Source organism: Chaetodon trifascialis, chromosome 14, assembly GCF_039877785.1.
Source record: "Chaetodon trifascialis isolate fChaTrf1 chromosome 14, fChaTrf1.hap1, whole genome shotgun sequence".
Taxonomy (NCBI): domain Eukaryota; kingdom Metazoa; phylum Chordata; class Actinopteri; order Chaetodontiformes; family Chaetodontidae; genus Chaetodon; species Chaetodon trifascialis.
In genome coordinates, this window is record NC_092069.1 from 19,672,471 (window position 1) to 19,700,447 (window position 27,977).

The 27,977-nt window shown below is 43.3% G+C and overlaps 4 protein-coding genes across 5 annotated transcripts; 2 read left to right on the plus strand and 2 right to left on the minus strand.

Moving 5' to 3' along the window:
- Window positions 1-234: 234 nt before the first annotated feature.
- On the minus strand, window positions 235-7,033 carry LOC139342661 (SH2 domain-containing adapter protein F-like). Its single transcript, XM_070979876.1, has 8 exons — window positions 6,822-7,033; window positions 5,696-5,945; window positions 5,403-5,504; window positions 5,075-5,237; window positions 4,303-4,560; window positions 4,039-4,213; window positions 2,801-2,920; window positions 235-1,436 (listed from the first exon to the last, which is right to left on the minus strand). Exons 2-8 carry the CDS (start codon window positions 5,939-5,941, stop codon window positions 1,250-1,252), a joined length of 1,251 nt encoding a protein of 416 aa, XP_070835977.1. The 5' UTR covers window positions 5,942-5,945; window positions 6,822-7,033; the 3' UTR covers window positions 235-1,249.
- A 353-nt stretch (window positions 7,034-7,386) lies between these two features.
- On the minus strand, window positions 7,387-16,195 carry yju2 (YJU2 splicing factor homolog). The gene is made up of 10 exons (XM_070978707.1): window positions 16,031-16,195; window positions 13,640-14,024; window positions 11,644-11,832; window positions 11,236-11,336; window positions 10,171-10,315; window positions 9,927-10,061; window positions 9,663-9,844; window positions 9,412-9,571; window positions 8,433-8,604; window positions 7,387-8,259 (listed from the first exon to the last, which is right to left on the minus strand). Exons 3-10 carry the CDS (start codon window positions 11,665-11,667, stop codon window positions 8,138-8,140), a joined length of 1,041 nt encoding a protein of 346 aa, XP_070834808.1. The 5' UTR covers window positions 11,668-11,832; window positions 13,640-14,024; window positions 16,031-16,195; the 3' UTR covers window positions 7,387-8,137.
- On the plus strand, window positions 13,892-15,321 carry LOC139341953 (cocaine- and amphetamine-regulated transcript protein-like). Its single transcript, XM_070978709.1, has 3 exons — window positions 13,892-14,027; window positions 14,124-14,204; window positions 15,082-15,321. Exons 1-3 carry the CDS (start codon window positions 13,893-13,895, stop codon window positions 15,187-15,189), a joined length of 324 nt encoding a protein of 107 aa, XP_070834810.1. The 5' UTR covers window position 13,892; the 3' UTR covers window positions 15,190-15,321.
- LOC139341951 (microtubule-associated protein 1S-like) lies at window positions 15,885-27,942 on the plus strand. 2 transcript variants are annotated; one of them, XM_070978705.1, is made up of 10 exons: window positions 15,885-16,070; window positions 17,563-17,658; window positions 19,054-19,136; window positions 19,701-19,838; window positions 20,022-20,523; window positions 20,797-20,883; window positions 22,523-25,023; window positions 25,313-25,448; window positions 25,529-25,746; window positions 26,009-27,942. In XM_070978705.1, the coding sequence occupies exons 1-10, from the start codon at window positions 15,908-15,910 to the stop codon at window positions 26,162-26,164; spliced, it is 4,080 nt and encodes a 1,359-aa protein (XP_070834806.1). In that variant the 5' UTR covers window positions 15,885-15,907; the 3' UTR covers window positions 26,165-27,942. The 2 variants fall into 2 exon arrangements, with proteins under 2 accessions (XP_070834806.1, XP_070834807.1); XM_070978706.1 differs by lacking the exon at window positions 19,054-19,136 and having other exon boundaries at window positions 15,891-16,070.
- The last annotated feature ends 35 nt before the right edge of the window (window positions 27,943-27,977 follow it).

A 27,977-nucleotide genomic window follows, 5' to 3' on the forward strand; every position in this document is an offset into this window, starting at 1 on the left:
TACAGAACTTTATCCTATGATCTTTCTAAATGTTAAGTTTGCAGCTAGTTGTCAATAACTTTAAATTTTTTCCAGGCCATACAAGACACACAGTTCACCTTATTAAAATAAATGAGGAAAAAATGAATTTTGTTTACACGATGTGTTACGAAGCCCCGTACGTGTCGTGAAATGTCCATTTCACAACCAGGAAGCTAAAACTCACAGACACAGAGAGAATTAACGCACAAACAATTTAAAAACAGACGACACCTTTATTTTCAACACACATTTAAAATCTTATAAAACAGCAAATAACAGTAAATAATCTACCAAAGCTTCTTTAATAGTCATGATCACAAAGCCACGAGCTTTCAATATGATGCTGCAGTCATTAATCTCTAAACTAGTATTGCAGGAGTCTGTTACTGCGCGAAGCTAACAGGTCGCGTCTGTCGGACATTATGCTGTCACTTACGTTATTCACGCAGACAGTAACATGAACACTGCAGGGCTTGCAGCTACAGCATCAGATAACATTCACAGGCCTCTGAAACATAGAGAAACCAGAGGTGGCCGAGGTTAAATATGTAGGGTTTGCCTGATACTGAAACTAACACCCAAAAGGATAATAACAGTGTTGTTTGGAGTTACAGCACTTATAATTTTTTTTTTTTACTGCATTGTCTACCGTCTACATCTATCTTAAATCCCGACGCTTCATACCCATCATTTTGTTTGTTTTTTTGTCACTTTAAAAGCTAAAATTCACAAGAAAATAACTGCTGCCTTGGTTGAAAAGTCAACCTGTATGATTGGCACAAACCGAAGCAAAACCATTATCCTTTACGTGACCCGGCAGCACAGTCTCTCTCTGCAACACAGTAAAAGAGAAATCTCCATGCAATATTCTGTAGACATGAGTTTGTCTCTTCATCTTTTGCCTGAAAGCACTCAGCTACCACTTTTAATATTAATGATGGCTGATTCTCAGGAGTCCATGGTTTCAAAATACAGGGAGTTCAGTGGCAATACCAGTTCACAGGCGTATATTTATGAGGCAAGGAGCGCTCTTCTGAAGCTGCCAGTGTAGATACTGGGGTTATGGTAAACGGAAAACATGGCACCAAACAGTCCAATCTCTTGTGAGCAGTGCAGGTAGAATTGAAGTGTAAAGGCGTGTGGGAAAGGAAAAGGGCAGAAAAAGGTAAATATTGAGTATATATTGTATCAGTAGCACCAGGAGAAGGAGCATTCGAGTGCGTCAGTGTCAGAGGGTCTGCACTATGACAGGATACAGTAGGGACATGTGCTCAGCTCCTCGGATTGGCAGCTTGTGTGTAGTGTAGTAGTGGATGACCTCTGGGATGGTGGAGAAAGGAGGGCTGTTCTCGCCGAGCACGTAGCGCCCGTCTGCAGACTGAGTGAACTTCATGTGCATGAAGCCCTTACAGCTCCTGGCAGAGAGAGAGAGAGAGAGAGAGAGAGAGAGAGAGAGAGAGAGAGAGAGAGAGAGAGAGAGAGAGGGAGGAAAGACTCATGTTTGCAAACGCTCACAACTAGACTCTGCAGAGGAATGCTGCAGTGAGTGAGCGAGCACATCTGGGAAAAACATGGCATCTGATGTTTCTGAAAACAATTAAACATCACACGCGTTCTGGGAATAGATGTGAGGAAGTGATCAAAGTTGGCGTGTCCCGCAGTCTCAATTCCAGGTCATAAATTTTTACGCGCTCTTGTCTTTGTCGCTGTAACGCTCATGGTGGCCTCCACCTCCCGAGGCGTCACAGTGTTGATTCTGAATTGAAAATCAATCGAAATGAGCTTTCGGTTTCGATCATAGGAATCAAAAGCTGGATGAGTGAAAAAAAATTTGATTTGTGTATTTCCCATTGAGAGTTTCTCCAGCAGTTGCAGGTCTTAGCAGAACTGAGGCCGATACTGCAAGCCTGACTGACAACTGACTGATCAGAGTAAGTAGTTAAGAATAATGTCTTAATAATTGTTTTTCAGACTTGTCCTGAAAATGAATCATCAGTAACTTTGATAAATGTGGACCCTGGACAGGGAGCAAATGTGTTGGTGATCTACAACTACTCTTTTTTTGTGCCATTAAACGTCTGACGGATGCATTCACTGACACTCCTTAAACTACTGACCTATTCCTTCATTGTCTGATTATTTATTTCATTCAGGTTAGCTACACACAAGCGCTTTCAATGGGGTACAATCCAATCAAATGACTGTGTCCCACCGCTCACTGCTTCAAAGAGCACAGATGTGAGGTTAGGAGCAATTCCCCGCATGCAGAGGATGACTCGAAAAACAGCTGCTTTCATGCATATTATTCATTCCGGCTGAAAACACACTCGCAGAGAGCAAAGTGGGGGATGGTGGGAGGAAGAGCAACGCAAATGAAGGGCCTGGGTGGGAAGAGAGATCATGGAAAATGGTGAAAAATTAAAAGTTGCCTAAGGGATCAAATGTGAGAAGACTCTCACCACCCAGAGCCCATAACAATACCCAAATGAGGCAAAAACTAGATCAGATAATTTTGGAAACAGCACAGTGCAGTGCAGCACACGGGGGGTAGAAATCCCCTTTAAGAGAGCGCAGCGATATTTCAAATCAAGACAGTATGACAGGGATTGTGGGGTTTTTTTTTAGATTCAGAACAGCTTACAGTAAAGCATTAAGAGAAAGTGCTCAGATAGGACAAACCCAGTGTGGTAAACAACTCTTAATGCATAAATGTGGGACACTAACGATTTAATCTGAAATGCAATCAGGGTCAGAGTGTGAGCGCACTGTGAGTGTCTACCTGAGTGACAGCGAATAGTCGTTCCTGCAGCTCTGGCTGTTCCTCACCAGGTAGGAGCTCTCCTTGCACAGCGTCAGCAGACTCTCTGCCTCCGAGCGGCTCAGGGTTCCATGGTACCACCTGTAGGTGACCAGGAAGAAACACGAGTTTTACTTAAATCCACCTGATGTGACTCATAGACTGTCGTTTCTTGTCTCGGACCACAGTAAATGTTATACAGCCACTTACGATGTTACGCTTCATTTTGTTTCTTTACTGTACATCCTTGGTGCAGACGTATGGCTGAAACGTACAAAGACCATCCTCCAGAATTTGACTGGAATTTTGTAAACTGGCTGATTTTGTTTCAGGACGACACAATTGATGACACGGATGTAACACAACACAGAAGGAAAAGAAGACATGGCTCCATTTTCAAGTCAGAGTGGCTGAACATTGTTTGTAGCCTCCGGACCTCTGAATCACTGCTCCCATCTCCAGTTTGTTCAGTGACTCAAACAGAGTAGCTAGAGAGACAACTGAGCATGTTTGGCAGGAATAAGGAATAACAATAATAAGGAGTGACATCACCATCCTACATAACTAGCTCGCTACATTAACGAAGAAGCAACAGAGAAATATGTGGCATGCAACGTGTCTGCAGGTAAGTTTAGCTTTCGTCAGTGTGGAAATAGTGTGCATTTTGCCATACAGTCAAATGCTGGGATTAATGTATCCAGTGCAGTCATCTATATTGCAATTGCAACTGCTGGCAAAAAGTCAGTTCCATTAATTTCAATAATGCTTACAGTCAATTTCCATGATGAAGGAAAAAGCTCAATAACTAAGCCTGTATGTAAAGAGTAAGTGATGACAGTCACCTGCATGTTACTTGCTTGTACTTCACCATGTGTCATGAGTAATAAACTGTAATAAAACAGACTAGAGCCCCAGTACAAACATAACTAGACACAATCAGAGGAAATATTAAAAATTCCCAAAAGAAATTAAACCTGAAGTTTTGTCTTGATCGGCATCAGACTGTAGAGTCATTTCCTCTGAATGCTCAAGTGAAGAGTTGTAAAACGATCTTTAAAATCCAATTTGTCCCAAACATCTTGCCACAAGTTCGTAGTACTCACAGTACAGTAAAAAAAAAAAAAAATGTTCGGATGTATTCTACTTAGAAAGATGAACACAGTTATGCAATGAAATGAGAAAGACCATTTGAGACACTAACATTGCAGACGTCCACTTACACTTGTCTTTCTAGAGGCATAGATGGGTCCACTCTCTCTCCCAGGAGAGGAGGGGTGTCACCAACTAGACGCAGTGTGGTTGAGTCAGCTGTGGTCGACGTAGTGCCCGTCTTGGTGAGCCTGGTCTGCTCTGTCTGAGCTCGCGAGCGCTCCCTTTCTGCCCCTTCAAACTGAACTGTGGCCAGACAGAAAGACGCAGTAGGTTATCTTAAAACCCACTTTCAAAACACATTTGAAATGCACACACAGAGAAGGCCTGCTTACCTGCTAGAGCTTTAGAGATGTTGTCCTTCTTCCACTCCCAGGGCTGATCGTATTCGTCAGCCGGCCTCTCATCATCCTGAGGCAGCCTGCTCTCCCTGCTGTCTATTTGGGCCAGTCCACCCTCAACCCTCTGAATCTGTTGTTGCGCGGGTGGGACGGCTCGGTGGTGGTGACGAGTCCTCTCCTCATATGGGTTATCATATAACTGCCCACCATCTCCACTCCCAGATCTGTTAGTCATCATGCTGTGCTGCAGTTCTGCACAATATACACAAGTCACAAGCAGGCAAAGAGTGTGACTATATTAATGAAACTTTGCCTAAAACTGAAAATATGGAGGCAATTTGTAGCTGCAAGTCAAATTAAATCTGTTGGGTAAGTGTTTTAGAGTCTTTTGTGATATCCAGTCATCCACCCACCCTAAATTCCCATCAAGGGGAACAGCTTCTTGTAGAAGTGCTGGCTGTTGGCCAGATGCACTGACTCATATCGTTCCAGATTCCAGTCAAAATGAAAAGTTAATTTTGTTGGTATGCTGCCAGATGCATACAGATGTCAGTATGGTCTAGACGGCACCATGCCATTAAACTTGCTGAAATGAGGCAAAGTGGTCCACAGTGAACATTAATGTAATGTCACACTTACAGGATTACCTCTAGTCCCAGTGTGCCATACTTTGCTTTGACTCTGACGTCTGGCAAAGGGCCAGCAGTTGAGAGTAGCTGTTAACTTTATAAAGTACCTCCTAGTGAGAGAAAGACATATAACCAACCTGAGATGATCCTCTGGGCCTCAAATGGCTCCATGTAGCTGCAGCAGTCTGTTGGTGCAGATTTGGGCTCCCAGTTTGGTCTGCCTCTTGGGTCTGGACGCACATCAAATGGATCAGAGTAGTCTGTGTCAGCGTCCAACGCTGCAGGGGCAGAGGGAACCACCTTGGTAGGGAGAGAGAAACAAAAGAGCATCGCACAAATGAGAGAGCTGCAAATACGACTGTCGTGTGAGAGAAAATGAGTGAACGAATGAGAGACAACAAAGGAGAAAATGGGGGGAAATGCACGGGAAAAATGAGGCAGAACACAAATAAAAACAGCTCTTACAGGTTCCTCTTGAACAGTCACAGGACTCAGGGGGACTTTACAGCGGCCAAACTCCTGAGAGTCCACTTTAATTAGTCTGTGCTTGGGAGACACCACTTTCACCTGGAACATCACATGTACACAAAACCTTTAACGGTGACTCAAAAATCACCTCAATACTTGATGTCAATGTGAGATCACAGAGAAAAGGCTGTATTATCCAAGGGTACATGTCTCTAGCAAGACACCATACCTGCTACACAACAAGACAAACTGTTATTATGTACATGGCTGTAGAAACATGTGTCTCATACCTCCACGCCATTAGGCAGCACTGAACCAAATGCAGGGAAAGAGGGAAGGCTCACTGTGGCACTACAGGGGCTGAAACCGCCATTCTGATGCTCCTTATCAGAGTGCTGGTACGGATCCTCAAAATCTAGCTCCTTCTGAGCTCTGTAAGCCCTCAAAATCTCACTCTCGCTGTAATCTGGCCTCGGGGGCTGTGGAGGGTCACGCCTGGTGCCAAAGTTTAGGTAGTCCTTGAGCCACTTTGCCATGGATCTGGGAACGAAGTGGCAGAAAGATTGCTTTTAACACTTTAAGATGACAAAGTGATGAAGTAATCAGTGAAAAAGAAAGTCAGCCTGATTCCATTTTGTTACTTAGTCATTTCCAATGTGTCACTCATTTAATTAATGACAAATGAACCCAATCCGTCATGAAGCAAAAACAACTTAAATAAAGAGTATCTTGACTGTTATGGCCCAAGAAATAAAGTTGCTGTTATTAGGCAGATATGAATCAGTGTGAAAATTAACTTATTTACAGCCACGTAGCAAAACTGTAGCCTTGAGTTGGACCTATTCAGTCTTTTGAGTAATTAAAGCAGCCTAATAGTCACCATGAGGTTTTTGTTTACGTTAGCCAAAATGAACTTGGCTGGGGCTGTTGAAATCCCTCGAAGAACTGACCGTTCCCTGAAGGAGAAACATCAAGCAACAGGTCCAGTGAAAATAATTTTCCCTGCTTCACAAGGTTAACATTGTTAGAGTGAAGCTGAAAAGTGGGATTTGAGAACAGAGGTGAGCGCTAGCCAGCTTGCTAAGTCAGCAAATCACCGCAACCACTGACAATAGCTAGTTAGCATCAGAGGGTAAATAAGAGCGTTTCAACCAATCACTTATTTACAACAATGAATTATGGACAGTATTTGCTTCAAAACTACCAGCGCAAAGATAAATTGCAGCCTACTCGTTCAATTCTGGTAATTCTTTGAAAAAAGTCAAAGGTTAAAGTAATGCGAGTCGTACAATTGATGGTCACCTCTCTGTAAATATGCCAAAGCTAAGTTAGCCAAGTTAGCTGGATACCAGCTAACGTCGAAGCGTCTCAGCCGTTAACTGACGTTAACTGCTAACGTTACTTCTTTAAGCTCACCCGCTTTCTTGGCATTGACGGCTTCCCGTTCCAGTTATGTCTTCCTGGTTACCATCCAGCGTTTCGTTTCAACGTTATCGGGCTTAAACATAAAACATTGTCATCCGTGAAATCCGTCCAGCCTCTGAGCCAAGCAGGTCAGTCAGCTAATGTTAGCTGGACCAGACCAGACCGTGGAGCAGACCGTCTCCGACACAACACTCACAATCACTGGCACGGCGGGCTAGCTTAAAGGGGAGTACCGACATATTTTTGGTTGGTCGACATTAAACCTTCAGATATGGCATTAATACTGCTGCTCAATCCACAGATATAATCCTTTGTCTTACAGTTGTAGCTCCAGTAATGTGGACAGTGCCATCGTTTACATATTACTATAGAATTCTTGCAGTCAAAAATGGGACATATTTCTATTATCAAATCCCACGTTTTGACTCATCACCTTATAGAAACAAGTGGCAGCATTCAGGGCATTCATATTAGTGCTTTCATACGGTATTAACACCAAACCAGGGGTTGATTTGAAGGAACGCTGAGAAAAATGAGGAAAATACAAGGCAGGTTTGATGTAAATATTTGTAATGTTATGCTGATGAAGACTGTGCAGTATGATCAAAGCTCCAGGGCAATCAAGTGGACCTTGAGTTGAGAGTATTTTCCAGTTCAAGAACGACCATAAAGATCTTTGTATCAGTATTAAAGAAATACCAGTATATCTCCCAGTTCAAACAGAAATCAAACATTATCACAGGAAATTCACCTCATTTCTCTCAACTGTGAATGTTAAAATTAACTGGCCAAATAAATGCTGAATTATTAAAGTCAATCCTATGAACTCTGAGTGTCATGCCAAGTCTGTAGCTGACGCTTGCTTGTATCCTTGCTCTTCTGATCAACATAAAAAAGGGCAAAATCGACAAAAACATATGAACTAAATATTCTGATCCTAAATTAACATTTATATTAAAAGAGAGGGATTGAAAGATGTCAAAACATGTCAATTAAACAGATTTTAATAAACACTAAAATATACACCTGATATTTTCCCAAGGACAAATATGCCCCACAAAAATTCAAACAATACCATTCTTCTGGGTTAAATTCTCTGTAACAACAGATCCACAAACCAGTGGATCAGTGGAGGAATTATTTTTGTGTCACTGGATTTCGACAGCAGACAACACAATTCCTGCTAACGACTGCCAGCCATCATGGCGACTTGTTAATCTTTACATCGTCCTCATGGACAGGTTTTCAGAGGAGAGACTATTATGTGTCAGTCACTCGAATCCAAATCCATCCCGAGCGTCTTCTTTTCATTCGCTGTCATTGCTGTCACTGTCTGAATACGCCCCCAGCAGGCTGAGAGATGACGAGCCATTCTGTGAGGTAACGGGCTGAGAGTCATTCTTGGAGTCAGCTGAAGATGCCTTTGAAACTGTAAAACAAGGCACATAATGGTCGTGCATTCCACATCATATACAGACATTTGATTAATGACAAGGACACATGTTTGGAGAGGAAATAAATCAAAGAAATAAACTCTGTCTTTCAGAGAAGTGAGGCTTTTCAAGGCTTTCATATAAGCAGCAACGTGTACAGATGTGTCACCTGTTTTTAATGTGGGAGCAGCGGCCGTCGCCACTGGACTGGGTTTGGTGACAGTTGCAGCTGGTTTCTTTCGCACCACCAGGGACCCTAAGGCCCCCCCACCGCCCAGCACCCCCACACTCTTCTCCCAGCTCTCCACCTTGGCCCTCTTCACTCCTGAGGCTGAGGTTCCCTGTGGGAGCACACAACATGAGACAATCCGCTATTTCATCCTCACAATGCAGCTTCTTTATGCTTTAAAGAAAACATGGATATTTCCACATTTTAGGTCATCAGGTTTTTAAACACCTTTTTACACGTTGAACCGCATTTAAAACCAATTTATACAACTATAAAACTGTCAATTTCATGCTATTAAGACTTGGAATCTATCTAATGAAAGTCCTAAACCGTATAAGAAAAAAGGCCATCTTCATAGTATGTTACTCATCCTGCAAGCCTTTTTTCCTCTTGCATGGAAAAAAATGACGGTGTAACACTATATTGAACACACCTATATTTTAAAGTTAGAAAGGATTTTCATGAAGTCTGTTTACCCTTTCAGCAATGTCCATGAAATCAATTTGCACTGTGTAATTAACTCAGAATGATAGTGTTTGACATTTCCTCCAGCTGCTAATTCCCATTAAAAGTTTTCAACTGGTGAAACACAAGGTGACTTTTATTGGAAGCAGTCTCTGGAAATGCAGTGTATTTTCCACCGAGCTTAGCGCTGACAGCAACAGTTAATCAAGAACGCTTTTACAAAACAAGACGTGGTCCTTTTCAGGCAGTTTGACAGCAGATCAGCTTGAAATACTGCATGAACAAGAAGGAGCAGTGAGCAAGTGAGCACAATGAGCTGCTGGATGAAGAGCTGCAGGCAACGGGGCTGAAATAATAACTTGGAATAGACAAAAGCAAACTGCAAATGTCATCTGAACCCAATTGAAGCACTGAATAGGGCACACACACAGCGAATGTGGGCGGTTGTACGTACCCGTGCCTCTGTGGGTTTGTCGGTGGTGAGGACGTCTGTTGGCTTGTCTGTGCTGGATTTGTTCGACTGCGAGTTGCTGCTCTCCTCCTCCTCCTCCTCCTTCTCCGAGTCAGAGTCAGAGTCTCTGAGTCTTTTCATGAGGGCACGATCCAACATCTCTCTGAGAAACAATTGACGCATTAAGATTTAATTGAGATTTTCATGAGAAGAATACACATGACAAATCCAACTTACTCCAACACCTCACTCACTTTGTCTCTCGCTCATCCTCTTCTTTCTCCCTTTCCCTCTCTCTCCTCTCCAGCTCTCTGTACCGGTCGATCATTCCCTCAAAGTCCACCTGAGCCTGCCTCTGGTTCAGCTCCTTCAGCTCCTGGAGGTTCTCCAGAACCTCCATCTCCATTTTGGAATCCTTCGTGCGGTTCTCCAACACCTGGTAGAAGATTGTGAAATCAGTGACTGTTCATCCCAGCTGTCAGTTAACATAAACAGAAAAGGGCATTTACAACACTGACCTTCATGGGGTTGTTCAGTTCCTCTTCCTCCCTCTCCTGTTGGATTCTCTTCTCCTCCTCCTCAATCAGTTTCTCAGCCTGGAAGTTTCGGGTTGCCCCATGCTCCATTGCGTAGTCTGTGTTCTCTGGATCAGTCTGTAGTCACAACGTGAAATATGAAAGCGTGTGATATGATCTGATGCGTATATGAGAGTTTAATATTTACCTTCACTAAACATCACTGTTATAATTAGAGCATCCTCACCTTAAACGTAATTTCAGCAAGACACCGAGTACATTTGATGTAGAAACGGAAGATGGGAAGTCCCATGTACAGCTCATTCTGAACGGTCTCTTTGCGTGCATTGAACTTCTTCCCCTTGTAGATGTACTCGCCGCATGTTTTACACCTGCAGACAACCAGAGACATTTCTGATTAATCCACAGACACAGGAATTATTCACAAAAGCCAGAAAGTCCTCATCGCTAAGAGACAGCCTTGGTCCGATGGTAAATACAACTAAGAAATGGTTTTTGCCTTCAAATGAAACAAGTCAGCCAAGATTCCTGGACTGACTGACAGCAAGTGATAACCTGAAATCAGACATCATCCATTTACCTTCATTTCATTTATTAACCAATTTCAGGCTATCAAAGATGTATCAGAGTCTCTGTACATGTTGGTCAATAAGTAACAAGAAATGTCCACACAAAAATGCCCAAAATATGTCTGAGGTCATTTACAAGTAGCGTCCCCATGACATAGTTTGTTCAGTGGTAAGTTTATTCTTGGCTAATCCTTTCGATAACCATATTTGAGGAATCCCTATCAAAAATACTTGTTTATATCGTGTGTTTATGTTTAATAAATTAAAAAAAAAAAAAAAAAAACACTGGCAAATATATTGCTCAAATGTTTTATGGAACTCTAACTTGCTTAAATATTGCCATTGGGCTCACTAATAACAAGACTTAATAAGTTCACATGTTGGATTTTAATAGTGAAAACAGGGGATGCAGTTAAGGGAGCAACCGGCATAATCAAAACTGCCTCGACCGGCTCACTTTCTCTTCAAACACCTGCTTTCTGAGAGAAAGCAGGACAGACCACCTCAATGGAAGCTTATTTTCCAATTAAAGCGATCAAAAATGACAGATGCTTCTCTTCAACTCTGTCTCCTTTCTCCTCTCCTCTGAACTACTATGGATGCTGACTACAATGTCGTTCATGTTTGTCTATTGAGAACCTTGCAATGAAAACTCAATCCATGGCAATAAAAGGAAGTGGAACTTAAGCATGGTATAAGATGAGTGTTTGAAACAGACATACCTCATGTTGAATGGTGCCATCAATCGGACCACATACTGACGATCTTTTGGGAGTTTAAGTTTTGGGATTTTGGATGGATCAAAATCCGGAGGGTAGTATTTCTGCGGAGGGCAAAACACAGACATGAGTGACTGAAAGGCCTGAACTTGCAATGAAACAAACAGTAATAATGACTACAGAAAGTAGCCGTAGCTGACACACAATTTACCTGAGATGTCCCAAATGAGCATTTAAAACAAATCTACGGAGCCACCGTTCACTATGAAATAGCTTCATGTTTTGATTGAAAGCGCACTTAGCTTCAGGGCTAACGTTATCCTGTTTGGCTTCTTATGCAGCTCAGCTCAGCTCACGCGCTGAGGCTAACCCTCGCTAACACAAGCTCACCGTTAGCGTTCACATACTTACATTCAATACTTTTCTCTCGGACATTGTTGCTTTTGCTGGAAACCTGACGAGTAGGATGAAACGTTGGACTAAAAAGACTGCTGGCTATTTCAACAACACAGCTCAAGCTAGCTGCTTGCAGGCAGCACTCTGAACTTCCGGTTGACTCGGTCTTAGTTCTAATGTACCGCAAAATGTGCTGCTGCCCCCCTGCGGAAGAGATGAGTAATTATACAGCTGTGAAAAAATAAACCCCTGAAGCATTGTGCAGTAAAAAATAGTGAAGGACAAATAGAGTAATCAGATAAAAAGAGACAATAACAGGAAATTAAAAGTAAACATTCCTAAATAAGTGCATTATTATATTATAAGTGCATTATTATGCACTTATTATATAAGTGATATTTTTTAAAGGAGGCTCAAGAAACACCTTTTTAGTCTGGCGTTTAATTGATTTTATTTGTTCACTTATCTATTTATTTCACTTGTTCATTTATCTATTTATTCTATTCTTATTTTATCGACATATTTATTCATCAGCCTAATTTATTTGACTCTTTTACTACTCCCCAATGTTTTTAATTGTCTTGTTTTGTTTTCTTTTTCTGTGTGAAGCACTTTGTGCTACAATTTTATGTATGAAAAGTACTATATAAATAAGGTTGATTTGATTTGATTTGATTTGATTTGATTTGATTTGATTATTAGATGGAGTGGCTTGTCTGTGTTTAATTTAATTTAGATTTTAGACTTAGACTTAGACTTAGACTTAGACGGTTTCTTTATTGATCCCAATTTGGGCAATTACTTTGTTGCAGTAGCAACACACATTGATCATAATATGTATTATAATACATATTATATAATATCATAATAATATAATAAAAATACAATATAACTAAGTATATAAACAGTATTTACAGCAAAAAACAGCAAAACTTTTTGAGCAAGTAGACCGATTTAGACGTTTACTTTTGATTTTATTAACTCTGATAGATATTCTGGAGGATGGTTGAAACATCATGGCCAAACATTAACACGTCATTGAACCCCCACCACATTTACATTGTGTGAAACATACCATTTTTAATGGCTGCACCTTAAATTGCATTGGATGGACACTTACAGATGCCTCATGTATCATTTCACACACTTTATGACAGAAATTAGTTCCTCATTCTGTCAAAATCTTCTTCTTTTGTCATGTCTTTGTTGCATTTCAAAATATTCATACATCTGTAAGTGTATGAATATGTTAAAATACCTTGTTTTTCTGTATTGGGTCAAACACCCCAAAACCAGAGCTTGAAATGTGTTTTTCCTTTGCTTTTAATCAACCTGAATGAGCCACAGACTTTACATTGATCATTGCAGTCATTTCGCTGTGTGCCTGAGCTTTGTCTCTTTCTCTGAGGGCGAGATCATGATCAGTAAGGTGGAGGAATGGCCTCTCAGGGGTAACGTGAATTGTCAGTGACATGGGGTCTCTGACAGCATAGGTGTGTAAATACAAGCCTGCCAGGCACACACACACATTCACATACATTGCTTAGGAGGTGGTTAAGGTTATTCCTACAAGAGGAAATTGGATCCTGATTACAGATTGGTGTCAGTGTAGTTTAACCTGAGGTCTCATTCGTGCTTTATTGAACAGAGGCGACAGGAGGAGATAGGCAGAACAGATTAGCAAGAACAATTTAAAGGGAAAAGGCTTGTATTTACAAAAGCAGCCCTCCATACCAGGTAGTTACAGTCAGCATCCGTACTCATTTGGATTTGACAATTCCAGATTTCACAGTTTCTTTCAGCGACATGGGGTGAGCTCTCAGCCTGAGTCTGACTCATCCACACGACTGATTGAGAGGTCAGATGTGTAACATATTTAACTGAAAAAGACTTCATTTGCACACAATAGGCCACATTAAGATTTGAAAATTGATCCATTTTGAGGGGAAATAAGTTTGATGCCGTTTCAGCGACTTGATTATCAAATATGTTTAGTGAAATCTAAATCAACCTTTCACCATCCTCATCGTGCCATCTCCCTTCCTGTGACCACCCAGAGGTACAAAGGTGCTGAACGGTGTCAGCTCTGCCAAAAATTGGCCATGAATATTTCAGAGGCCGGCTGATGTCAACAGCTGCCGTTTAGCGCCTATAAAGAGGGACAGGATGCCTCCAGACCCTCCACACGTCCAGGGAGCCTCCTGACTACCCGCTCGTCTCCACCCGCCGAACGCAAGGACTCCTCCAGTTTGGTTCTCAGCACCATGGTCAGCGCTCGAGCTCTCCTCCTCGCGGTCACCTGCTGCTGCGCCTACCTGTGGCTCGCTGGCGCAGAGGACTCCTCATTGGAGACGCGCTCGTTGGATTTCCCTCTGAAGACGCAACAGGAGAAAGACCTGGTGAGAGACAAATGGACAAGTCGTGCCAACTGTTAGAAGCATCAGTCATTTTCTGGTGGAATGAAATTTTAATTTGTGGACTTTTTTTCTCTGCAGATCGACGCGTTGCAAGAAGTTTTGGAGAAGCTGAGGAGCAAAGAGATGCCCTTAGAGAAAAAGCTCGGCTGGCTGCCTTCGGTATGTACAGCTAATTAGAAATGATAAAAGAGGTTGATTAGCTTGCTTTTTCAGCTCAGGGAATGGGTTGGTTCACTGATTGAATATAGAGGAAACTTAAATGATTGAATGTATATAAGATAGAGATAGAATACAATAGAAATTATACAAGAGCGATTAGACACAGAAAGGCAACAAAGCGGACGCATCGTGGCACATTTAGAGTTAATCCTTAGATGTTTGACCCGTTTTGACAGTTGACAGGAGTAAAAACACCCCAAATGTCATTCTTTTAGCCTGAAAGCTTGAGACTGTTTCTAATGTAACCCAAAATTCACAAAAAACTTAATATTCAAAATACTATCTTTTTCTAGGTGCCACAAATTCTTGTCCTTTGAAGCTGTTCCGGGTCCAATTTGATCCTTATCTATTGAAACGGATTTTAGATCCACCAGAAATGAAAATGGTGGTTTAGGGGGAATTTTGAAACTGTGAACCTTGTCTTGTCCTTGTCTTTGTATATTTTTGTGGGACTATGGTGACAGCGTTCCCACCACATTTTCCCACCACTGCCAATTTGCAATTGGCAAATAGTGTTTTGTTTCGTTTGTGAAACGTTCATTTAAGTTTAATCGCCCATTTGATAATGTCTGTTAGGCTGTATATCATTGTAAATAGATCTGTGCTTGAAATTTAGACACTGTGAAGATATAGAATATGAACAGTGTGGAAGGGGGTTGAAAAGAATAAACAAACAAAAAATGCATTAAATAATAATAGAATAAAATTGAAACTATACAAGAGCAATTAGACACAAACGCCAGATTACAGGCAGCAGCTCCGCATCATCATGATACATCTGCATTTCCAGGAGCTCATGTTGTTTTTATCGTTGCAGTGTGACGCAGGGGAGCCGTGCGCCGTGCGTAAAGGCGCGCGGATCGGCACGCTGTGCAGCTGTCCGCGAGGAACTTCCTGTAACTTTTACGTCCTCAAATGTTTGTGAAGGAAACGGAGATGCAAGAAAACGCAGGAAAGAGAGAGAGTTCAGGGGGGGCTGGAGTGACAAAATCTGCTGTCATTCTCTTTGTAACTAATAAATAAAAATGTATCACGTGATTAAAAACGGACACTTTTCTTTTATAAACTTGGACTGGAAAATTTCAGGATATTGGTTTTCAATAGATTTGAAGCTCCGCGTCCCCCCTCAGTGTTTGTGATCGTGACATTGGAAGTTATTTGTGCGGGATTGTGGCATCTTGTGACAGACTTTGAATGCAGTTTTTCCTCATAACTCTTTGTTTTTCTTCGTCATTTGTTGTTGATATTGTCCCTGTTAGTGGGGGGAGATAGTAAAGCTATCCTAGTTTTGTAAAATAAGGGGGTCAATAAATCAACTAAATTATATCCAGGTGTCTGTGTATCTGTTGCACCATTATTAGAAAATATGGAACATTATGAAATATATATAGAGATCACCTCACTTTAGCAGCTGGGTCATCTTTCCTCAAGCTTGCTGGTGATTAAAACCACTGCAACACTTACAGGGCAACAATGAAGAAAAATAAATTGACTCCTGTTTCCGCGTGTCATCAATAATTCAGCCTCTTCCTACACTTTCACTAATGCGCGGCTGCGGTCCAGCGCAGCAGCTCTCATCCCTCTCCAATAAAAACGCTGTCAGGCGTTTTCAATGACATCACACCCAACTGCAAGTTTCCAACATGGCGTCCAGCCGGGTGCCGGAGAGGGAGGTCCAGGAGGAGCCGAGGCGCTCTGCCACCGCAAAACTCGACTTCTGCCTCCACAAATACTCCCTGCTCATCATTATCGGACGGACCGCTCACCTCAGACAGACGGCGCACATCAGCGGGGAGATCGAGCGAGGTACGTTTGTCTCAGCACGCCTCATCCAGCGCCTGTCCGGCGCTTCGCTTTGCTCCATATTCGCATAAAAAAGGCAGACGCCTGCAAGTTGTCGTCGCTTAGACAATCAGAGATGATGCTACACTGACCTCAATGCGGTGTTTATGTAATTTTATCCACCCTACTGACCGAGGGTGCGTCATCTGGCGGTGCGCCACCATCAGCATCACCTCGTCCCTCCGGGCGCGTTTTAATTAAAAGCAGTCTGGAGCGGGTGATTTGTCTTTTGCTTCAGCGTGTCGTTATGCGAAGAGACGCTTTTGGGGAAACGTTGCATCTGGGTTTGTTGATATCCAGTCAACACATAGCCACTTGTGAACGATGTGCCGTTGACCTTTGCGTGTTTATGTGCAGCTGCATGTGGAGACCGCGCGGCTGTAGACATTACATGACATGATGTGATAACCCAGTACAGTCTGCGTGTTAATGCCAGAGGATAGCTATCGAGTCCATGCAAATTATCTGAAAAAGAAAGAGTGTAAAGGCTGTGACTACACGGATCCACATATTATTTACAGACATAAGGCCTATTAACATTTCAGCACTGTGATAAAAACCGTGCAGCCTCTCCAACGTGTCAGCTGGTCATGAGTTAAGAACAGCAGCCTAGTTTCCAGCTGTTAGACCAGCATTTTTCCAAGTATTCCAAAGTGTTTTTGATTGTATTTATCTTGATATGTCTGAGAAGTAGAAATCAGTGTTTTTTCTGTCTTATATGTGGTGTCACACTCTGATTGGCTGCTTTATGACTCCTGTACAACATAACTGCTTTGCCATGAAGTCTACTTTTTAAAGGGCATATGTTTTTTTGTTTTTGTTGACAGTCATAAAGGGGACAATTCTCCCTTTTTGTCTCTTACCGTTTATTAAGTATTTTAATAAAATACAAAATGTACTTGCCCAACTCTTCCTTTGTGATGTCCCTTACAGAAAAGAGTTCATACACCTGTTTTATGAAGCTGTGTTCAGGACAGCTGACATCACATCATATATCTAAATATGATTAAATCAGAGCCAAAATCATTGAATACTGACTTTGGTGAATATTATAAATAAGCAGGTCTCCAGTACACTCACACAACAGTTAATACTCTGCTCCATTTCATTTCTACACATGATTTGCTGCTAATAACAGAACGTTATTAACAATGTTTAACCATTTTAAGGATTTAAAATGTCCTGTAATCAAAACTGTTACATATTTGCTACAAATATTATTTGACTGAATGCACATCAGCCAACAAGTATACTTGTTGTAAAAGCAGTTGTACTTAAACTTGCATAAAGGCCTCAATGGAAAGAGCACCACAAATCCAGAAATGAGTAATGCATGCAATAATTAAACGAGCACATAACAACATTCACACTTTTATTTTGTTTCATGTGTATGCTGTTTATGACATAGTGCAGCTGTCCGCCCACGTGACCCTACATATGTCTTTTATGTCTGCAGGTATTCGCTCCTGGGACGTCGATTTAAAATCCTGTAACCTGAACCTCTATCTCCAAGAATTTCTCTCCCATCACACGGCGTCTTTCAAGGGTGCAGGTAAGTCGCTGTTTGCATTTGACTCCTCGTCCAAACTGTCTCACTCTGTTTCGTGCAGAAAGCCCCGCTCCCATGGTAACCCGCCGTTTAGGCTGGTCAGGGGTCGACAAGGAAGGAAGGAAGGAAAGTGCAGGAGCCGTCGGGTGATTGTTGAGCATGGGTGGGACCTTTGGACAGAAAACAATAGAGATCTGCGACCGTGCTGTGCCACCTCTCCGTGTGCGCTGCAGCCTCTTAGTATGCTGAGCCGAGGACAGCCGAGGCAGACAAACATCAGTCAGACAGTCGTGTTCCAGCTCAGCCGTGAAGTGAGGTGACGAACACAGACAAGAACAGACACGTCTCTTTGTAGGGACGACAAAATGGCAGCCAGAAAGGCTTCCTGTGTGCTGTCAATGCTGCTGTTGTGAATTCTCTTTTAATGAAGGGCAGAGCTTACATATTATTCTGGATGTCAGGATTTTGTCAGGGATTTGACATTTTGTAAGAGAAAGAGAGTTGACTTGGAGATTTAGTTCAACATTTTTGGAAATACACTTGTTTGTTTCCTTATGAGAGTTAGCTACATGACAAGATCAATACCGTTATGGTAAATAAGTAGCTGGAGCGAGAAGCTTGTTAGCTTAGCTTAGCATAAAGACTAGAATCAGGGGGAAACAGCTAGCCTGACTCTGTCCACGGTTGGGTTTAAAGGACAAGTTGTGGTTTGACAGTTCACTCTTTCTTTCTTAACTCAACATTTAATTTTTCTATGGATTAAACAAATGAGACATAAGGTGCTAATTACTAATATTTAGCGGCTGATTCAGTTCTCCCATATTTACAGCCTTTGTGCTAAGCTAAGCTAATTTAGCTTCATAGTTGTCGCACAAACATGAGAGATGTATTGATCTTCTCAACCAAGTCTCGACAAGAGAGCAAATAAATCTATCTCTATCACAAAGACGCTTCACATTTGACAGTGGGAAGCATAAAAATGTGGGAATTGTTTTTCAGTGCGCTAGCCAATGAGGAGTGGCCTTTTTTTGTTTTTAACTTGAATATAAGACAAAGAAACTTTTGTTCTTGTTTGGGTCATTATTTTCCAGTCGGCTGTGTCCGCCTCGGTGTCCTCAAAGCTCCCCTCAGACCGGGTTTTCACTGTAGGCCGAGTTAACTTGGCATCTCGTACTCAGACAGTCCCTCTGACTCAGCTGTTCCACTATTCCTTCCTCTTCTCTCAGGATCCCAGTTTGCTTGCTCTTTCTCTTTGAGCCCCCCCTCCACTTTGCGTCTGACCTCTCGCTCGCTGCTCAGATCTGTTCGCTTGCTCACTGCCTCCCTCGGCTCTGGTTTGCTTCTCCTTGGCTGGCTGCCTGTCTGTCCTCTTTCTATTCTTTGTTTTTCCCTCTTCAGGGCAAAAGTGTCTGCGCCACAGCACCAGAGTGTTGGACACTCAGGTGCTGGTCAGTCCCTCTCAGGAACAGGTTCGTTCAGAGGTGAGGGGGTGAATCCTGGGTCCACTAAGCTCTTTGGAGATAACTGACCAATGAGCAGGTCTTGTACTGATGAAGTGATGCAAGTATGCTGATTTATTTTTATCAGTTTGTAAACGATGAAATTCAATTATCATTGGGAGCAAAGCGTATATTAAAAATGATTTCTATCTGAATTGTTTCCCAGAGCTCATGTCTTCAAACGCCTCATTTTCTCCAAATGCAGATATTTGATTTACAATAATATAGAGAAATCAGAAAATAGTCCCATTTAAAAAGCTGTTGCCATCAAATGGTTGATATTTTTGCTTTAAAAGTGACTCAAATGTGAGTTAAAAAATTATCAAAATAATTGTCAAGTACGTTTATGCTGATAAACCTCAAAAAGCCTCTCAGGTCATGTCAAGTATTACTAAACTATCACTATGTATTAGTATATTAGTATAGTATTCATTGGCCTACTATGTGCCAGTCTTTGAGTTCTCTCTCTCCATTCCCTTTGTCTCTTATGCCGTTCTTTCCCTCTGGATTATGGGGGAATAATCTTTCCATCTGTGGCCTGCTCAGGTGTTGGCTCTGCTGTCCAGGGAATCGGCCTATAAGCTGTTGATCTTGGCCGGCCAGAGTGTGGAGGACAGCGGAGACGTGCTGTTTCACAGAGGACTGTTCTCACCACACCGACTGAAACAGATAATAACAGAGCAGGTACGACAATGCCTTTCTCATTTGCTGATTACTCTCTTGATTGTTTGGGCTATTAAATGGCAGGAAACAGTCACGATTTCCCAAAGCCGGATGTGACTTCTTGAAATTGCTGGTTTGAACATACAATACTGTAAAGAAGAGCAAACCTGTTGGCTGTACACTGAGAAGATGCTCTGTCTGTAGTTCATAGATCAAGACAGCTCTGCCTCCTCCTCCACGTTCAGTCTGACTCTCAGCTGTCCCAACATCGGCCAGTGGAGGAAGACTCTCTTAGAAAACCAGCCTCTGCAGGGTCCTTTCACGCTGCACATCAACCCCCCGGAGGTGCTGCCTGCCATGGAGGCCCTGGGGGAATTCACCTCCCTCATCTCTGGTACCCTTTCCCCCCCATCTCCCTTTGAGCTCCTGCCTCCTCCCACCACCGTGGGCTTTCTCAAGCTGTCCCGCCCCTGCTGCTATGTGTTCCCCGCCGGCCGCGGTGACTGCGCTTTTTTTGCCGTCAACGGGTTCACGGTGCTGGTGGACGGCGGCTCAGACTCTCAGGCCTGTTTCTGGAAACTGGTCCGCCACCTCGACCGAGTTGATGCAGTTTTGTTGACTCACATTGGGACAGAGAACCTCCCCGGGGTCAACACCTTCCTGGAGAGGAAGGTGGCTGAGTTGGAGCTTAGTTCTGATATCAAAGGTAAGAAGTCAGTTTAATTCATAAAGGCCAAAATCACAAATTAGTCTATCCTTGATTGAGATAAAGCAGAGAAAAAAGGAGGAAACCTCAGGAAGAGCAACAGAGGAGAAATCCCTCGACCAAGAAACAAGTGTGGTGATGTTTGTGATCTTCCTGCAGGAAGGTGACACTGTGAGGAAATGTTAAGGGATTTCTCTGCCGTCCTCTTTCATGCTCAAGTATCCTTTTGGTTTTTGTGTTTCTCTGTGTCTTCATCTCCTTTTGTCTGAACAGATGACTTGTCGAAGAGGCTCATCTCCCCAGAGCTTGGAGTTGTGTTCTTTAACGCCCCCAGCAGGTTGCAGGTGGCAGAGCAGCCTTGTGAGTGATGCATTAAAACCTACTGTAGTACAGTAGTGAATAATATATGACTGAGCAGGGAACGTGAGTTGTATTTGCAATATGATGGAAGATACATGAGGGACTTAACTTTTCCGTGTGTTGACCTTTTCCAGAGTTAAAGGTCCCCCATGAATTTTCTTTAAAACAAACATCAGACTGAATTGCCTTTTTCTTTCACTTCATTTATTCAGCCTGACACTGTGCTCACAATGATCAGTTCTTGATGGGAACATGGGGAATTTATTTGTTCTGTTTTGCTCTAACTAATCAGTTCCACTTGAAACACATCCAGCTCCCCAATGGCAGTCACACAGAAGCTGCTGTAGTGGCTTTTTTTCCTAAGAATCGAGTAACTTCTGTAAGTCGATGTGCAACAGAATGTGTAGCTGTGTAGTGCAGCCCTGTTTTTCATTACTGTAGCTAGGAAGCTGGTTTCTGTAATTAAAAAAAAAAGCAACATCTGACATGACAAAGTGCAATGGGAGCGTCATTCATGTTGGATTTCCACAGCAATCACAGCAATACGGTGGCACGCACAGTGAACCCCAAAACTACCTTTTCATCAATTACATCCAATCAATGTTTATGTTGTGATACGCACTTGAACAACTTGAACAACCATTCTGTTGATTAGTCTTTGAGAAAAGTCTTTTTCTCCTCCTGTCACCATTAGGCTACGTTCCCACCAAACGCCTCAAATCACGCCTCAAATGAAATCGCGTCGCGCCAGACGTTCCAGTTTTGACGCTGGTACAAAAACCCCTTGCGGCGTCATCGCATCGCACGACAAGCCCGCCCAACAACAACATTTCTTCCGCCATTTCTCTCTCTCGTCGACCACGTCCGTACGTCAGCACGTCGATGACGATCTCAACGCTGATAGGCTGTCGCGGCGCGTCTCCACGCGAATCCGCCGCAAAAGTTCAATAACTTCAACTCGAGCGATGAAGCGATGGCGCGATGGGGCGACACGATGAGAGCGATTTTCGCGGCCAACGCGTCCATCGCACCGCGCAATCGCGTCCATCGCATCACCCGGCAAAATGACGCTTCAAATCGCGTCTTTGCATTGACTTTGTATGTAATCTTGCGGCGCGATCTTGTTTCATCGCGTTTGGTGGGAACGTAGCCTTAAGGTGTGCTAATATGCTCATGAAGCTCAGAGACTTGCCTTACAAACATCAGTTTGCTGTGGGTCTCTGTGTTTTCCAGAGCACATGCACTGGGATGCATTTAGATTAGAAGTCACGAGGCTATCGACTTCCAACTTGCGATGTATTGCAGCATTAATCACTCTTGAGAGGTCGACTGTTTCCCCATCTGGTGGAAATGGCCACCACTTGGCACAGACCTATTTGAATCGTTGAGGAAATCAGAGGTGTGGGCAGTAATTCAGAAGTCATGATACCACCAACAAAAACTGCCGATGTACATTATAGCCCCCTGCAGTTGGTAGTTGGCTTCACCTGATTGTCCTTGTACGTGTGTTAGGAGAGAAGTGGCGACTCACTCATTGATTAGTCCTTTATCATAGGACACTGAGCAGTTATGTAGGGACCCCAGCTGGATTTCTAATGTGAGTGACTGCTAAGTAAAGTTCTCATTCTTCTCATGTCAGGTGTGGACACTGTACTGAAGAGCACACAACAGGCGGCCCTCGCCCTTCAGCTGTTAAAGAAGTTAGACATCAGACCACAGCCATTGTTTCGACCACAAGGGGTCCCCATTGAGCCACTAACCCTGTTCCAGAAGATGGGAGTGGGACAGTTGGATTTGTACATCCTCAACCCCGGCAAAAACAGTCAGGAGTACCAGACATTCATGCAAAACTGGCCTGATGCGGTCTCATCAGCATCCAAATCCCAAAACGTCTCTCTCACCGCCCTGACTTCAGTGTCTGCCCTGCTTGTGTGGCACCCAGCGTGTCCTCAGGAGAAGGTGGTCAGAGTGCTGTTCCCTGGTGTTACCCCACAGGCAAAGCTGCTGCAGGGGCTGGAGAAGCTGAAGGGGCTGGCCTTTCTTCAGAAACCCACAGTGACCACTGGGGACCTGGAGAGGCTGGGGGAAGACAGGAAGACCACAAGGACTGAGAGCCAAGACAGTGGCAGGTCTCAAGGGAAGGAGCCAACAACCAAACATGGAAAAGATCGTGGAGTTAAAGAGGAGGGAAAGGACGTACTGGTAAGGGAAAAAGGAAAATTATTAAACGGAGTCGCTGCTGATAAAACCAGAATCAAAGAGACGAGTGTAAAGCAAAAAGCAGCATCTTCAGAAAAGAATACTTCAAAGAAAGGAGGAGGGAAAGATGGCAAAAAGGAGGAGAAGCCTGGCAATAAAGAGGAGAACGGTGTTATGAGGAATGATCAGGGGAAAAAGGATGTTCTCCCTCCCAAAGCAAAGAATGAAAATAAAAATAAACTCAAAAAGGAAGCAAAAAATGACTCTAAAGCAGGGCCAAAGAAATCAAGAAAACCATCAGGAAAGGAAGCAAATAATGGCAAGGAGGTGCATGCAAACTCTGAACTGCCAAATGACAACTCAACAAAACATGATTCTGGGACTGCGTTAGAAAATTCAGAGCCAGGGGATCTTCATGCAGAGCAGCAGAATCAAAAAACGGAGAAAGAGTCTGAAGAGAACCCTTGTGGCTCCAAAATGTCTACTCCTGAGGATATGACAGCTGACTTTCTCCAGCTCCGGGAGGAAACTGAGGCTCAGGTGGAAACAGCAGATAAAGGAAAGCAGGAAAGTAGTGAGTCGGGAAATGAAAAGCGCCTCGGGGGCCTGAGCAAAGAGAGAAGTAATGAAGCTGCTGATACACCGGGGGAAGGAGCAGCAGGTGGCGCAGGGACAATGGGGGGAGAGAGTGGTGATAATGGAGTGCAAGATAATGTTTGGACTGGAGAGAAAGCTGATGCAGACCTGCAGAAAGCACCTATAGATCAGCCTGGAAACGCTAGTAAACCAGCAAAGGTGGTAGGATTTCCATGTCCCTTGAACATGGCGCCAAAGAAAGAGCGAACAGTCCAGCTTGACTTAACCCCAACTGAATACACTCTCCTGGATGGGGCTTTGAGAAGCAGCCCTCCTTCGCGATCCTCTCCAGAGAACCAGGCCCCAATCAGCCCTGACGTGGAGACTGTAGAGGCTGCCTCCCCCGATTCACGCCCCAACAGTGCAGGCCACACTCCTTACTGTCTGTCCCCAGATGATGTTTGGTGCAACAGGGCCACTCTCAGCCGGTTACAAGCCCAGATGGGTCACTCAGAGTCAGCTGATGTCAACCAGACAGATGGATCATCCAAGCAAAACGAGGGGCAGCCCAACACCACTCCAGAGAGCCAAACAAACCACAGAGAGAAGCACCTCAGCTTCCTGTCTTTGGGTGCACTTAAAGATGGATCTTCAGACCCCTCTCCGTCTTTTGCTACCACCACTACTACACACTCCATTCCAGCGGAGGTGAGCTCACCTCAGTCCACAGAAGTTGATGAGTCCCTGTCCATGTCCTTGGAGCAAGGACCGACCATGGTGAGTCAAAGAGAGGGGGATGACAGCGTTCATCACTCCAACTCCAATGGAGGCCACTTTGTGGGGATGTCTTTACCAATGAAGAAGCCTCCAAGATCTTTAGGGCAGGGCTCAGAGATGGGCCGGCCTCCAGCTCCTAACACGCTTCATTTTGAGGCATCAGCTCACGATGTGGATCTGTGTCTGGTCTCCCCCTGTGAGTTCAAACATTTCAAACCACCTGACTCTAGTTCAGGTGCGAGCGAGTCCCCAAGAGGACCCTTTGCTCCACATCATCACGGCAACAACAACAACAACAACCTCAAGGACACGTCACCCAGCGAATCAAATGCCCCCGTCTGCACTGAGGACTGCCCGTCCACCACAGCGGATGGAGCTCTGGACTCAGATGAGGATGAGTCATGTAGTGAGCCGTCTAACTCCCCCCATGACCTCCGTACCAGCCAGGCTCTGCCCCAGGACCCTCTTCCAGCCCCTCTCAGGGACAGTCCGCCCCTGCCCCCACATCCTGACACCTCCATGCCCGTTCCTCAGCTTGAAGAGAAGAGAGCAAAAGCCACTGGCACGCGAGGCAAAAAAACACCAGCTGTGAGTTACTTTTATTAGCACTGGAGAAAAGGATGTGTGTGATTTTGTGCATGAAGTCATGTGTGTTTTTAGACTACAATCAGGCTTTGGCTTGCATACACACACCAGAAATGCTGTCCCTGTAAAGTATTTAGTCCTGGTTTTTAACATACTGCACACTCTATAATGAATTTCTAATCCATATTTGCCAAGTTATTAAGATTTTGAGGATAACGTTATTCTTTCTTATTATGGCTGGAGTGAAATCTAATACTGAACCTTGTATATAATGTCTCTTTTTTATGACCAGGTTACTGAGGTCTCCCAAAGATCAGGAAAAAGCAGGACTGGGAGCCAAAGTGGAGTCACAAAGGGGAATGTCTCTGCCACTCGTACGCCTTCCTCCAGCCCCCGTACAGCACCAGCAAAATCCTCACCCAATCCAGGTACGAGCTACTTTTTGTGCTTTTCAGACTTTGAATCGATGTCTTGGCGAGTAGCAGCTTCACACCCTCTCCTGTCACAGGCTCTAAGTCTACCTCTGCTGGGGAAGTCAGTGTGTACATGGACCTGGCCTACATTCCCTCTGGAGCCTCCTCTCCAACAGTCAGTGTGGATTTCTTCAGATGCATTCGCTCCTCCTGTTACATCATCAGCGGGGACAGTCCAGAGCGAGAAGAGATCCTGAGGCACACGCTGGACGCACTGCTGGACAGCAAGACATCCTGGCCTGACGCTATGCAGGTAGATGCATGATTAGATTCATGCACAATGAAACATATGTTAAATGATATTGATGGTTGACTTATATGAGCCATCCGAAAGAAAGCGCTGTTGTGAGATAAGATCATAGGACACCTTCCAGCCAATCAGAAAAGAATCAAAAACGCTGTAAATGAGCTACGTAGTTCTTTGAATTTGTTTTCTTTTTTAGAAGTATTAATCATAAGCAGCTCTGCAGATAATCCTCCTTTTTATTCGCTCATCCTTTCCTCTGTGCCTCCAGGTGACAGTGATCCCTACCTTTGAGTCGGTACTGATGCAGGAGTGGTACCAGCAGACCCTGGACAGACAGAAGGAGCTGGGCATCACCGTGCTGGGATCCAACAGCACTGTCGCCATGCAGGACGAGACCTTTCCTGCCTGCAAGATAGAGTTTTAAGGCAGATTTTGAGATGCAGCGAGAGAGGATGCATGGTGAATATGAGCTGAAGAATGGAAATGAGTATGTGAGAGAGAAAATAAGAGACAAGACTAAAGGAATGACAGAAATATACAGCTTATAGGGAAACAAAGGGATTATACGTCCCCTTTCTGCACGAAGAGTTGGTAATGACGTGGGATGTCCACCCCATCCCCTCCTGGTTAATCATTTCTTTGTGGGCTACTTTTGCACCAAAAGCCCTAATTTCTCTTTATCCAAGGAGAACACACATTCCTGTGGGGAGTATTGCATGATTTTTCTTCACCCATGACCCTGTGCTAACAGGAGAGGAGATCACACTGGCTGTAAGAGAAGCATGTTGGGCTGAAAAAGTGTGGATCCACATGAAAGCCGATGTTGTAGATTAGTTGATATAGTTAGCGTACATGGGGTCAAAGGCTCTAGGTGTGGGCTTGCTTTCTTGACACATTCAGCACTGAGGTGAGAGGGTCTGTGCTCTGTTTAAGGGCCCATTTTGCTGCTTTTAATGCAACACTTGTGTATCGAAGGAATTCAATTAATCAAATCAAACTACCCCAGATACTCCGAAATTGTAGTGTGGAAACTTTGGTTTATGAAAGCATCAGTTGTGTTTCTCTTATTTACCAAAATTAAATTTGTCTGATTAGAAGATGTTTAGATCATAAAGAGAGTCTTTCATTGTACCTTTAATGAAATCTCCTTCACAGTGTGCGCTCAGGTGTGTGTTGTGAGCCCTGTGTGCAGACATGAGGTGAGCTGTGTTGTGTGCTTTGAAAAAGTGTCGTACCAACGTGGCTTCGCTGTTGACCTCGAGATCTGAGAAATATTCTGACCTGATGTGACGTATCTGACGTCAGTGAGCGATGAATCACCCGCTGAATCTGCGATTACTGAGTCTGAGTGTGCAAAGACACATCTCTCAGCAGGGATTAGAGTACCAGATTAAATTTAATGGCATTACGGCAATCATCTTATTAAATATAGTAATTAATTGTAATCCATACTAATCAGGAATCAGACAGCAAATGCTTTGTAGAAATAGATGTTCACTCGTTATCTTACTAAAAACATTTGAAGTGGTGACGTGTTTTGACTGTGGATATGACAGATGCCATCATGTTTATTGTAGACAAACATTTTGCACAGGATAAAATCATGGTGTATTACAGTGGATGGTGGCGACTCTCCAAGTTTTACTTTGTAAATATGAATAAATTAAATAATCTGATTTATTTAAATTTGGAACAAAGTAATCCCTGAGTGGAAACTGTTGAACTGATGTAATTAAATCAGCAGTAATTATTAATTTTATGGCTTCATAATTTTTCCATAATTTCCTAGAAAGTTTTCTGGAGCGCAGAATATAGTTACAAGGAAAACAGTGTGCAGCTCAATATAGCAAACAATCTGACTAATATTAAGAGTAGATTTTCCTATAATCAATGACTAATGAGTGAATATTCACTTTAGTTTAAATGGAGGAGCTCCTTCAAGGAAAGTCTTCTGGTTACACTCTTAACTCAACGAACTGAACAAACTCACTAGTACCAAATTACATAGATTCAAGGAGTTATGAGGAAATTACAGATCTGTAAGATAAAGCAAAGTGATTGGTGATATGTAATGTAATAGATTACACTGTAATGTGTCCAGAGCTCTCAGTATGTCCATTGTTTGCCTCTTTATTTACTTTTGTCTCCGTCTGAATGTCCCAGAGTGAATTCTGGTGAGGCGTAAATAAATTGTGACTGTTTCGCTGTTTCGCCTTTAAAGGATCAGTTCACACAAA

Coding starts and splice junctions, on each gene's coding strand:
- yju2 (XM_070978707.1), bottom strand. CDS start 11,667: ATGTCCGAGAGAAAAGTATTGAAT. Junction 10,062..10,170: donor TTGCTGAAATTACGTTTAAG/GTGAGGATGCTC, acceptor TTGTGACTACAG/ACTGATCCAGAGAACACAGA. Junction 8,605..9,411: donor ACAAACCCACAGAGGCACGG/GTACGTACAACC, acceptor GTGCTCCCACAG/GGAACCTCAGCCTCAGGAGT.
- LOC139341951 (XM_070978705.1), top strand. CDS start 15,908: ATGGCGTCCAGCCGGGTGCCGGAGAGGGAGGTCCAGGAGGAGCCGAGG. Junction 19,839..20,021: donor AACAGATAATAACAGAGCAG/GTACGACAATGC, acceptor CTCTGTCTGTAG/TTCATAGATCAAGACAGCTC. Junction 20,524..20,796: donor GCTTAGTTCTGATATCAAAG/GTAAGAAGTCAG, acceptor TTGTCTGAACAG/ATGACTTGTCGAAGAGGCTC.
- LOC139341953 (XM_070978709.1), top strand. CDS start 13,893: ATGGTCAGCGCTCGAGCTCTCCTCCTCGCGGTCACCTGCTGCTGCGCC. Junction 14,028..14,123: donor CGCAACAGGAGAAAGACCTG/GTGAGAGACAAA, acceptor TTTTCTCTGCAG/ATCGACGCGTTGCAAGAAGT. Junction 14,205..15,081: donor AGCTCGGCTGGCTGCCTTCG/GTATGTACAGCT, acceptor TTATCGTTGCAG/TGTGACGCAGGGGAGCCGTG.
- LOC139342661 (XM_070979876.1), bottom strand. CDS start 5,941: ATGGCAAAGTGGCTCAAGGACTACCTAAACTTTGGCACCAGGCGTGAC. Junction 4,214..4,302: donor CATCTCTAAAGCTCTAGCAG/GTAAGCAGGCCT, acceptor GTCTGGCCACAG/TTCAGTTTGAAGGGGCAGAA. Junction 1,437..2,800: donor GACTATTCGCTGTCACTCAG/GTAGACACTCAC, acceptor TCTCTCTGCCAG/GAGCTGTAAGGGCTTCATGC.